The following is a 12,301-nucleotide window of genomic DNA, read 5'->3' as shown; positions in this document are numbered from 1 at the left end:
TTCCAGGGCCTCGGCCCCGCACACCCAGCGCTCCACGGGAGAGCTCGGTGAGCTCGCGGCGCGGGTCAAGGAGGCGCTCGACCTGGCTCGCCGCGCAGCTGTCATAATGGATGGAGGCACCCGACTGCGGCATCGCGCGCTGGCTGTAGCGCCACGCCCCGCGCACGTCATCGGCGCCGTACGTAGGCTCCGCGACGAGGCCGACACACACATTGGCCGCCTCGAGCAGCGCGTCGAGGAGATGGAGGCGTTGCTCGCCAAGGCCACCGGAGTCCGCTAGCCCGTGCATGAGCTCCTCGAGCTGCGCTACGGTGACGTGGACCTGCGTGCTTACGCCACCAACCGCCGCTCATCAAGCCACGCAAGGCACCCTTCGGGGTCCTCGTCCTTGTCATCGTCGCCTCATGACTCGACTAGGTAGAATGACTCGAGGTCGTCGAACAAGAACTGTGTCACTAGGTCGTCGAGGTCGGCGTCTTGCGCCACGGCGTGCGGGACCTCGTCCGCGGTGATCGTGACGCTCTGCGGGAACCTCGAGACGATGAAGGGGGTGCTGTCCTGGATGCTCTCGACTGGGGGTGGCCTGGTCGCGAGGGAGAAACAGAGCGCCAAGGAGAATGCGGACATGCCGTGGAACATCACGCGGGGGACGCCGGACGCGCTGCGTGAACCCGAGGAAGAACTCGGAGACGAGCACGAGCGGTGGCGAGGGGAGCGAGGCCAGGTACCCCGCAAAGGGATCCCGGAGCAGCGCCATGACGTGCAGGAACGCCGGGAAGAGCGAGTGCGAGGGTGCGCATCTGTGGACTCGACGCCCGTGGGCAGCTCCGGGTGGCTGGGTAACGGGAGCACCACCAGACCGACGTACGCCGGGAGGCGGCGAGGTTGCCTGGGGCCGTGACCACCATGACGTCAGCGTTATCTCAGACCGTGACGGAATGGTATTTTTAGGTAACGGTTCATTCTTTCGGTGCTATTTCACGTATGGACAAGCTTTCAATGGTATTTTATGGATATCACGATCTTTCAGTGTTATAGAACTAATCTACTCTTATGAATTATAGCCGATAAGCCGGCTGATAATTTGAAGGGAGCTTGCCGAGAAAATCCCTGGCGCTCCCTCGGATCCGCGTTTTCCTTTGGAACGCAGGTGCGCTGAGCGTAGCAAATTCACCACACCCCGATCGAGACTCTGCAGCGCAGAGACGACGGCCAGAGAGCACAGTAGCCAAGCGACTGGAGACTCATCACTGGGTAGCATCCGGAGCCGCCCCCAGTGCTCGCACCACCGCTCCCGATTCCCAACCCCACGCTCGCCTCCGTCCTTCTCCGCCCGCCTCCGCCGCCGAAGGGGCGCCGCACCGTCGCCAGGCCTCGATCTTTCCCGGACCCGCGCCGCCGCCGGCCGTGGCCCTGCCCCTCCTGCGTTATCTGGCTGGAGATCCGGCCGGAGTGGCATTCCTGCTCTCGGTAAACCCTAGACGCTGTTTCTCCTGCTCTCCTTCCATGTTTTTGCTGCGAAAAATCGAGTTTTTAGGCCGGGGGTCAGCCCACTTCTTGCGCAAGTTTGTAGCTTGGGAACCAATGGAATCCGGCCGTTTTTTCTTTTCTTTTCCGCGGGTGGTCGTGTCGGTGGGGTCGAGCGGGGAATTGCAGTGGCTGTGTTGGCATGCGGTTCAGTGCTGGGGATCTGGGAGCTTCTGGGGTTCTCATTTTGAGATTAGGGCCTGGGCACTCTTGTCAGAAATCTCTCATTTTGAACTTCTGCTCTTGTGAATGTGCTGCCGTGTAGTACATGCCAATAGTTTTTTCGTTCCTCTGCCGATTTTTCAACGTGTAGGTGTACGAGTGTTTGTACCGATTTCACGCTCCGGAGCTGCTGTGCTCTGCTAAGGATAATATCTGAACGCTAGGACATTTCATTATTTTGGGAATCTGGATTTAGTAAGTTGGATAAGATCATGGACACATTTTAGGAGCTGTTTCTGTTAGTTGGTTCAACAACATTGCACGGGCCACAGAGAAAAATGTCTCTGTTTTCATGGATGCCCTTTCATGTTTCTAGTGCTTGATTCATGTGAGAATATTTGGGTACTACACTTGTGATGTAAACAATTCGTGACCTTTGTTAGGTTTTCCAGGTAATCAGCCTATTACAGTATGTAGCAGTGTCTGGAGTTCATAGTTTTTCTACTTTTCTTTCATCTAGTTATTGGACCTTGATTTAAGAAGTTAAGGGCCTACTCTGACCTAGCTTCATCCTGTGGGCTTGTGAGCTGAAGCCATGGTCAAACAGGTGGGCGCTTCTTGAGATCATCATATAAGGTTAGGTCAACTTCGCAGTAGAAGCCCCAAATGTTGTATTCAGCACAAGCAATCTCAGTCAGCTTTTTTCAAGAAGCCATTTTGTGTCTGTTGCAAAAATAACAGTTTATTGGAGAAGCTTAAGCTGGGCCTTGTCCCTAAAATCTTTGGAGGCTTTAGCTTTTTCTTGTTTTATTCCATTTTATTTATGGCAGAAGAAAATTTAGGCTTTTTTTTTCTTTTCTTATATATGCTCTTTCCTGTAGGTGAATAAGTATTCTGGAATGTTTTTCCGAGCTCAAATAGAGAACTTCTGGAGCTGGATATCAGTGTTCTGCTAGGGACATGCTCCAACCAAGGGAAGCTGATGTGCCTGCACTCTTTCTTGTCTTCATTGTTCTTCCCGTGGTAGCTTATTTTCTTCTTGGGAGATGGCATGACGCTGCAAGTAAGAAGGCAAGGGTAAGTGTGCTTGCACAGCAAGCTGCAGAAGAAGCCTATAGAGAGGAAACAATGGCGTGCCCAGACATTATTCCGCCAGGGCCTTCCTTGAGAACTATGCCCTATTTCAGACCTGCGCCTTCATTAAGACAGGAATACCATGAATGTGCAACTTGCCATGCCCCTGCAAAGACTCGTTGCTCCAGATGCAAGTCTGTTAGATACTGGTAAGTTTCTTTTTTTCTTTTGTGGTTCCATTTCTATAATCAATTTATTTATTGAAAGAAACCATGCCTGATCAGGCTTCTTTGAAATTCAAAGATCTGGTCCATCTTTCATCCTTTTCCAGTTTATCTAACCTGTTCCACATAGCAATAAAAACCATTCTGCTAAAGCTAGTTTTGATTTTTTTTTGCTCTGAGATATTAGCTTATGGCATACTGACATAGTGGGAATGCAGAGTGTCTCATATTCTGGTAGGTGGCAAACTAATTTGATATAAACGAGCACCCTTTTTAAAAGAATTTCTGATTTCTGTAATGAAGGAGAGTTTTTTTTAATTAATATACTGGGTGTCCCAATCTAACTCCTCCCCACCACAAACAGGAATTTCTGATTTGTGTATGAAGGAGAGATTGATTCCCCAATTTTTAAACATTCATGTTATAAGTTATTGGCCATGTTGATAATGTAATGGTCTAAGCTCATGATTCTAACTCACTCTTCTTATGATCAAAATAGGAGCACCTTTGATTTTCATGTGTGTGATATGGATTCCTAATTAAGGTCCAAGCAGTTTTAGACGGTAGCTTTGTTGATAAATCATGAAATATGATTCATTGGCTCTTTATTCTCTAATGCTAAACAATAGCAATGACATTTTCAGTTTGAAAAGTTTTAATTCTTGATTTATCTATATATCAAAGTTGTATCTTGTATGTGCCTTACTGTGTAAAAGGACCATGCTTATTACGCTAAGATTTATACAACCCAGTCAAGTCGGCATAGGGTGACCAACTTACCACTGACTTGTTGGTTTGACCAACTATTCAACAAACTTGTCTACGAATAAGTACAATTGCAGGCTGCAGCACACTACTGGTATTTTGGTCATCTTGACATCAGTGGCAGTACTTGCGGTTCTTATTTTCACCTTCATCTGGTAGTAAATAGGTTGCATGATTTAGTGGCCTATTTCCTATCGAAAGACCATGCAGAACATTATGTTGTTTTAGATAGTCATGGGCTCATGGCCAAGTTGAAGCTTAGGGATTGACCTGTTTCTGTGGATCTCAGGTTGATATTTAGCAATAGGGTCTAGGAAATATTTTTGTCTCTCTCTACTGCTTTAGCTCTCCACTGTGTGGCATTAATCTCTCCTGGCTATAAATTGTATTAGACCTAGTAAGTAGGCTTGAACTGATGACTTACTGACTAATTATATCATATTCACCTTAGGCTAGTTGGTCAAGATGTTAAATGTGCCTTCTAAGATGCTAAAATTAATCACCTCATCATCACAGTAGATCCAGCACATGGTTAGAAGTAGCATTGCAGATATAAGCTCTTTGAATTTGTTCATGCACCATTACTGTGTTAATTGTCTTCATCATAATGTCATAATGCCATTTTGAATGTTCTGCAGCTCTGGGAAGTGTCAAATAGTACACTGGAGGCAAGAACATAAGGAAACATGCCAAAAATGGCTTGGTAGTGGTTCTAGCAGCTTTGGTGGATCAAGTACTGAGGCTACTGAACAGATGCCGTTCTTGACTAACTTAAATTCACCTCTTCCGGGTGGTGACATTCACTTGCGTGACATGAACTTCGATACTTTATCAGAACCATCCTTTCCCACAACTGATGGTTACAATCTAGATACTGATCCATTTCCGGCTGACAGAAGCAACATGAATATATCAAATCAAGGTATTCATATGAGCGAAAATGGTGCTGTTGGTGTATCTTTTGAAAAGAATAATTATAATGCTGCTGATGAAATCCACTCTCCGGAGATTTTATCTGGAAACAAGGTAACTTAAGCAAACACTTACAACTCACTTATCATTCTTCAGCCTACATGTTATAGATAATTCAATCATTTGCCTTATGACTACAGGTGTCAAACAACTATTTTGGTTCAGATGCAATGAGTGGTAATGGGGATGCAACTTATCCTGCCAAAAGTAACGCACAGCTACCTAGCAGTTGTGCTCCTGACATGAGAAAACAGTCAAAAGCAAGCATCACAGTTTATCAGCCTGACATGGGTGTTTATTTAACTTCTGACATGGTCAATTCTTGTGAGGGGTCATATGCTTCAGCTAGTGAGCCACTGCAAAGGAGCTTGTCATCTGGAAGAACTATTGGGAAAGCAAATGTGGTGAATAAGAGGCCTCCATACCCATCAAGTAAGGTGGTTTCAGCACAAAAGTCACAGGATAGGATGTCTACATCATATCAAAATGATGGCCACGAGAAGAATCTTTGCAACAAAAATGACCAAAGTTAGTAAAGACTTATCTGATAAAATGGGCTAGCTTTATCTTATAGTGCTACTTTTATCTCATATAATTACTGCATTATTCAGGATCTACCCCCACATGTGAATCAAGTCAATCAACAAGCAGCAATCTACAAAAGTTTGGAGCATCCAAGGTTGAAGTTTTAAAGAAGCCTTCAAAATTTTTCAAAACCAGCCTTGTGGGATTGATTAATGATAATAAGAGGAACAAGGTTTGGAATAATCTATGAACCTTCCTTAAATGCTTTCCTGTTTATTAAATTAAGGTTTTCTTTATAAATGGCACTTTAGGTATTGTTCCCATATGAAGATCTTGTCAAGTTTTTTCAGTATGAAGCACGGGGTATTTCCCCTCGAGGTCTTTTCAATTGCGGAAACAGGTAATAAATGATGCTTAAAGTGATAGTTCAAACTTACCTAATTATTTCTGTTGCTATTGTGTACATTTATCAAGATAAATACTTGTAAGTGATGATGGTGCCTTTTGGTACTTGAGTTGCAAAATAGCAAAAATGCCAAATGGACGTTTGCACAAACTGCAGAAGGAATGGGGGAACTTAAACAAGTAGAGCAGCTCAAAGGCCCCTGCTAAATACAAGAGTTTACTTAACAATGGTTTATCATGTTAATTGACTAGATTTTGTGGGAAATTATCACTCCATTAGTCTTGGTGCATGCTCGCACTACTTATGGGACAATATGAGCCTAGAACAGATATGCCTCGTATAGGTAACAAAAATGACATTCATTCAGTATTCATCTCTACATGTGTATATGATTCCCAGTATATAGTGTGGGTTACCAAGAGTAGGGCAGTGGATTAATAGGAGATAGCATCTGCTACACATTTGGCAAAGAAGAACACTGCCCAAGAATATAACATATCTAATGAGATCAATTTCAAAATAAGAGATGTGCCACAGTAGTTTCTATATTGAAAAGGTTTGCTGATTTGAAAATTATAATGCTGCAAGCTGAACTAAATCCTATTTGCTGTACAACTGATCATTATATAGCAATCTTACTGCAATAAAAGGGATCTTTTTGAAACAAACAATAAAAGGGATCTCACAAAGTGTTTGTTTGAGGGAATCACCATGTTGAGGTAAACCTGCCAATATGGAGGATGGCCCGCTAGTCATCATCAAGTTATTGCCATGTCAGCATTGGTGTGATGTGTCACGTCTACAAAACTGCCCTCTAAAACCATATTATGGAATTATTTAGACGGTCTTACTTGGGGGGTGTATGGGTGGTTGTCTTTTCTTCCCATTTGTGCAACTTAACACTTGCTTGGGTACTCAGCAATGTTATTATTTTACATTTACCTGCTTAATCAGCCTCATCTCTTGATTAACTTCCCTTCCTTTTGCAGCTGCTATGCTAATGCTGTTCTTCAATGTCTCATGTGCACAAAGCCACTGATGATCTACCTTCTTCTGAGATTGCATTCTAAAGATTGTAATACTATAATAATCTCAAATAGCTACCCCCACCCCCCCCTCGAAATATTGATCTGTACATTGTGTTTCTTTTTTTTTTTGACTTCAGTTACAATTTTTTAGGTTCTTCAAAAAATTGGTGCCTTATGTGTGAACTTGAGCAATATGCTTCAACTTTACGTGAAAGTGGTGGACCCTTATCTCCAAGTAGAATTCTTTCTAATCTGAGGAATATTGGATGTCGCTTGGGTGGTGGAACTCAGGAAGATGCTCATGAGTTTTTAAGGTATCGTAACTGTTACATGCTTGTTTTTGCTCCTGTTTCTTCTTGATTGCTTGTTACTCCCTCTGTCCTAGTGTATAAGGCATAACCACCTCTGGTTCAAAGACCAAGAAACGTGTTTAATTCTCTCTCAACACTAGTACTATTGTATCGATGTACGTGCGTCTAGAGAGAGCACGCCTTATATTTTAAGACTAAACTAAGGGGGTGTTTGGTTCGGCTAGGAGCTCCTAAATCTAGTCCCATTTAGTCTCATTTAGTCACTTTTTACCCAAACACTATGACTAAATGGGACTAAAAGGGCTTTAGTCCTCTCTAGCAACTCTGGAGTGACTAAATAGGACTAAACCATTTAGGAGGGACTAAATTTAGTTGCTGCAATCCAAACAGGGCCTAAAAAGTGGTTACACCTTATATATTAGGACGGAGGGAGTAATGTTTTACTTGCAATAATAAAATGGCTTATATATGATTCAGAATTAACTCTTCTAGTACCCAACGAAAACTTCCACTTCATATTATTGCTTGAGTCATCTCTTTTTTCCTTTCAAAACATTCAAGAAAAGCAATTTTTGTGGAGGAAAAGTATCTGCAGCATGAGTCGTGTAAAAGTTGACGAAATTACTTGACCTTCTTGAAAGAAATTTATATCCAAGCTTGTTCTTTAGCTCTTTTTTTTTAACTAAACACATGTTTTCTATGTTTTAATCAGACATAACTTACCATGTGCATAGCTGATAAAATAAAAAAACGATCACAATGCACAAGGTAAATTATCATGGCATGGTAATGTCTTGCATAAGATGTGTGGCAGCTGGTGGTGATATAACATCACTACCTTTTGCACTAATGGAAATCCGTAGCTAACTTGGTACTTGCCTCATGGGATATAATGTTGTCCTAGTGAGTAATTGATCGCTGTATCGCTATGCTTGGAATGGTGATGTACTGATATCCAATGAACATTCAAAAGGATTTTACTGAAGTATCTTTTACGTAGGTTCTCATGCTGTAGTATTTTTTAGACACTAGTCCTGTTAAGAGGTGAAAAATAAAATGATAGAAGTTTAAGTTTTTTTTACTTACGAAGCTATCGTTTTCTCTTGAACATACATGTTCATTTGTTGACACTATGCCTTAATTTGAACACGACCAGGCATCTTGTGATGTCTATGCAAGCAGCTTGCTTGGATGGGCTGGGTGGTGAGAAGCATGTTGAACCAAGTTTGCAGGAAACAACACTGATACAACAGATGTTTGGTGGCCGTCTTAAATCCAAGGTAACTTGATAAATCTCAGATTTCTTGTTGGGCTACATTTATTATATATTTAGAATCTGTTGCTAGTTTCTTTAGTGATATACTGTACTTGTAGCTATGCATTTTTGTAATGAATATGTTTTGATTCATTTGTTTTGAAAGCAAATATTGTCACTTGCATGCTTTGTTTTCAATTGTGGCATAGTTGGGTTTATCATACTCTGAGTCTACGACACCATCTTTATCTATGATATACTAATTAGTTTTGTTTATGAAACAAGGTTAAGTGCCTCAGATGCTATCACGAGTCTGAAAGATATGAGAATATAATGGATCTTACTTTGGAGATTCATGGCTGGGTAGAGTCCTTGCAAGATGCTTTGACACAGTTCACTGCTCCTGAAGATTTAGATGGTGATAATATGTATAAATGTGGAAGGTAGTGCTGCAACTGGTGGCTAGAATCTTGTTACCGTCATTTCAGTTGGACCACAATAAATTGAAGTCCATTGAAATTATGAATCTTTTAATGCAGGTGTTCTGCCTATGTTAAAGCTAGGAAGCAACTGAGCGTGCATGAGGTGCCAAACATATTAACAGTTGTCCTTAAAAGATTTCAGGTAATTGTTTTTGTATTGAATTTCATCATGTAATACTGGTTGGGTCTGATAAGTATTTGTGCTGTGTGCAATGCTCGGCCAATTCTTTGTGGCACGCATTAGCATTTTTTAGACCCACATTTTGTTGGTACTGGGTAATATTAACTTGAAATGACTGACAGAATTATCAAGTCACCCGATTAATCATGATCAACTGTCTAATCCATCCTCTCTGGACTCAGTTAGGGTGACCAGAAACCTGGTTGTCTGATTAGTCGTCGACTAATCATGATCAATCGTCTGATTAGCTGTGTTGGACGACTAGGCAGGCAATTGTGAACTGTGCTATATCAGGTCAAGGTCACTGGTCTAGCTGTGTTTTGGCCCAAACCCAATTGGGTTTCTCTTTTGTACCCTGTCCACTGTTACTCCCTCACCCCTGATCTGTGACAAGCACCCCCAGCCACCAGGAGCTCGTGCGAAAAGTGCTCACTAGCGGCTGCTGGCACAACCATCCCTGACACCACCGGTCTTCCCTCCTCCCTTCCGGCCTTCCCTGCTGCTGTGCTGCCTATTTCCCACTGCTGCTGCTGCCTCTCTTCCCTGCCTCAGCTGTCAACATGCAGGGGAAGCTGATGGCTTTCTTCCCTGCACTAGCGGAGTCAAGCACTGCTGGATAAAGAACCTTCCACCGTTGAGTCACCTCCATCAACCCCAGGTCTAAGGGAGCATGATGATGAACTCCTGCTCTGAGGGTTAGTCATTGCTAGGTCACACCTCAGCTGCTTGTCTGTGCTTGAAGCTTGATGGTCTATTTTTAGTAGCAAGAAGCTAGCAACGTCCTCTGTTTATACTATCTAGTATATATAGTACATATGCCCTATAGGTCCTAGTATATACAGGACACAGACAACTAGAGTCGACCTGGTCGTCGACTAATCGCAACTAGTCGCCTGATCAGTGCCGTGCCAATTAGGGTCGACTGGTTGATTTAATAACATTGATGACTAATTTATAGGCCATGATGACGATGTTTGCTCTGCACCTTTCCCCAAGCTGTAACCAAGTGCATATAAATAAATCCATTCCTACATTTATGTTTTGGAATGTTTATAATCAAACTTTCAAAACTTTGATTACTACCATACAAAAAACTGTTTACATTCGTGCATAGAAATTATATTAAAACAAGTCAAAAATATAGCTTCCATATTTGCCTTTTTATTTTACTAATGTGTAACTTGAAAAAACAATGTCCAAAACTGTAAGCGTATATTTTATATTATTATCAATGTCTCATAAGTGAGATCTGCTATCATGTTTGGGGAAACTTCCATATAAGCTCGTTGGTTGGTTGACTTGGATCAGTTATCACATGGCTCGTTCTATGCTCCAGCTGACAGTTTTGTACCACTTGAATGTTTCTTGATGGAAGAACTAAATGAACTTTTTTTTTATTGTTTCAGTCAGGAAAATATGGCAAGATCAACAAATGTGTTACTTTCCCTGATATGTTGGACATGGTTCCTTTCGTGACTGGGTCTGGTGACAATCCCCCTCTTTATTTCTTGTATGCCGTGGTTGTACATGTGGATACAGAAAATGCATCATTCTCTGGGCACTATATATCATACGTCAAAGATATGCAGGGTACATGGTTGAGAATTGATGATTCAGAGGTACGTTTTAAAATAAGGTCTACTTCTGTTAAGTAGGCTAAGAATGTCGTACCTATATATGAATTGCGAGAAATTACTGTGGTCCCATGACATTGTGTTTCTAGATTAAAAGTCTAGTGTAAGGATAGTGAACATTCCCATGATCAATTTTGATTATAAATGTTGTCTCCTTGATGCAGTTTTGGTGTCAAAACTTCTTTGGTGCACATAAATACATAATCGTTCATTATGTAATTTACTCTGTTTGCATAGGAGTGTTTTGTGTGGATTACCGATTATCACGTTTGTTAGTATGTGCTTTTCCTTCATAGGTTTATAGGCTCATTGAAATGCAATAGGAAAAGGGAAAAAAATTTAGAGAGTTTATGATATTTTGTGATGATTTATGTTGTTCCATATGTAGGTCCAGGTTGTATCAGTGAATCAAGTTATGTCAGAAGGTGCATATATGCTTTTCTACTTGAGGTAAATATAGCCAACATGTGATGTGGTGTACCTAAATTGTCATTTGGAGTATCTGTACCTGCACTCTGCAGCAATCTCATATTTGTAAAATATTATCCAGGTCTTTTCCCCGACCACCAAGAATATACATTGAGAAGGGGATGCCTGTTACATCTGTAAAGCGTCACACGTCAAAATCTTCCAAGGGCTCTAAACATGAGCGCAAGCAGACAGAGTTACTCTTTTCTGCAAATGATCAAGCATATGGTGTTTATGATTTTAGACCGGATGGCGAAGGCTACACGCAAGATCATCATGCAGAGTTGAGATCCAGAGATTTCCATCATGCCGATGATTTCTCGGAAGCTACATCAAGTGAATGGTCGCTGTTTACCAGCTCTGATGAGTCCTCATTTACCACCGAGAGCACAAGAGATTCATTCAGTGTTGTGGACTATGGAGACAACGCTGGCCTGGATCCAATTTCCTCTATATTTGGGCCAAGTTATGCTCCGGAGCATCCTCCTGGCAATTTCGTCTCATGTACAAGGTTCTCACCTTCCAATCCACAAACAAGGTACTTCTCAGAGAGCACAGGCTTTGTCTCGGACTCTTCCATGCCGGCTCACCCTAGCGGCATTGTACATAGAGGAAGGTATCCAGATAGGGCATGTGCCTCTTCAGCCGAACCGCTTGCTTCGGCGCATCAGCGGAGTGGGTACGGTCGGTATCCCCTTAGTCGAGATGGTTTTGTTCAAACATCTGGGTTTTGCCAAATGTAATCGGCTTACATTTCATTTCATAGTTGTAGCTGGTGCTTGGCAGCTGCGGTTAGCACTGCCACAAATGCTGCCTCATGTTCTTTTATTTCAGATGAGGCATATTAAATTTTAGCTGCATATCATTCCTAGGGGTAGCTCGATTCAATGTAGCAGAAAAAAATAGATTGTCTATATGCAGGTGAAATTTTAGAGCAAGGTGACAGGCTTTGTGGCAGCCCTTAAAATTATATGGGAGAGTTCTAAATGGAGGAAGCTCGGCATTTTTCTTTTGAAAAGATTCAGATGCTTTCAACCTGAACATTTTAAAACCTTTGCGCGGCAAATGCCATTACATGTATTGACTGACGGGAAGGTTACAATAGCGATGCGGACTTAGGTCGCCGCCGTTACTGATACAGTTCTTCTGATCTGATCCATATAAATACTCCTGCGTTAGTTCATCTGAACCAAATGCAGACTGCTGTAATTTATCTGAACCAGTAAATTACATCGAATCCGACAGTCCAGTAAATTACACTTACTCCTGGCAGTCGTATGGCCAGGT

The 12,301-nt window shown here is 42.3% G+C and overlaps 1 protein-coding gene across 1 annotated transcript; it reads left to right on the top strand.

The window, feature by feature from the left end:
* Nucleotides 1-1,108: 1,108 nt before the first annotated feature.
* Nucleotides 1,109-12,013, top strand: LOC136466954 (ubiquitin C-terminal hydrolase 15-like). The gene is made up of 14 exons (XM_066465492.1): nt 1,109-1,470; nt 2,571-2,972; nt 4,391-4,778; nt 4,865-5,252; nt 5,336-5,481; nt 5,561-5,649; nt 6,645-6,730; nt 6,835-6,997; nt 8,151-8,274; nt 8,535-8,692; nt 8,789-8,873; nt 10,319-10,531; nt 10,935-10,996; nt 11,097-12,013. The coding sequence occupies exons 2-14, from the start codon at nt 2,650-2,652 to the stop codon at nt 11,755-11,757; spliced, it is 2,886 nt and encodes a 961-aa protein (XP_066321589.1). The 5' UTR covers nt 1,109-1,470; nt 2,571-2,649; the 3' UTR covers nt 11,758-12,013.
* The last annotated feature ends 288 nt before the right edge of the window (nt 12,014-12,301 follow it).

This window comes from Miscanthus floridulus, chromosome 7, assembly GCF_019320115.1.
Source record: "Miscanthus floridulus cultivar M001 chromosome 7, ASM1932011v1, whole genome shotgun sequence".
NCBI lineage: Eukaryota > Viridiplantae > Streptophyta > Magnoliopsida > Poales > Poaceae > Miscanthus > Miscanthus floridulus.
The sequence above is the reverse complement of the archived record's forward strand: the minus strand, read 5'-3'. Positions and strand labels throughout refer to the sequence as shown.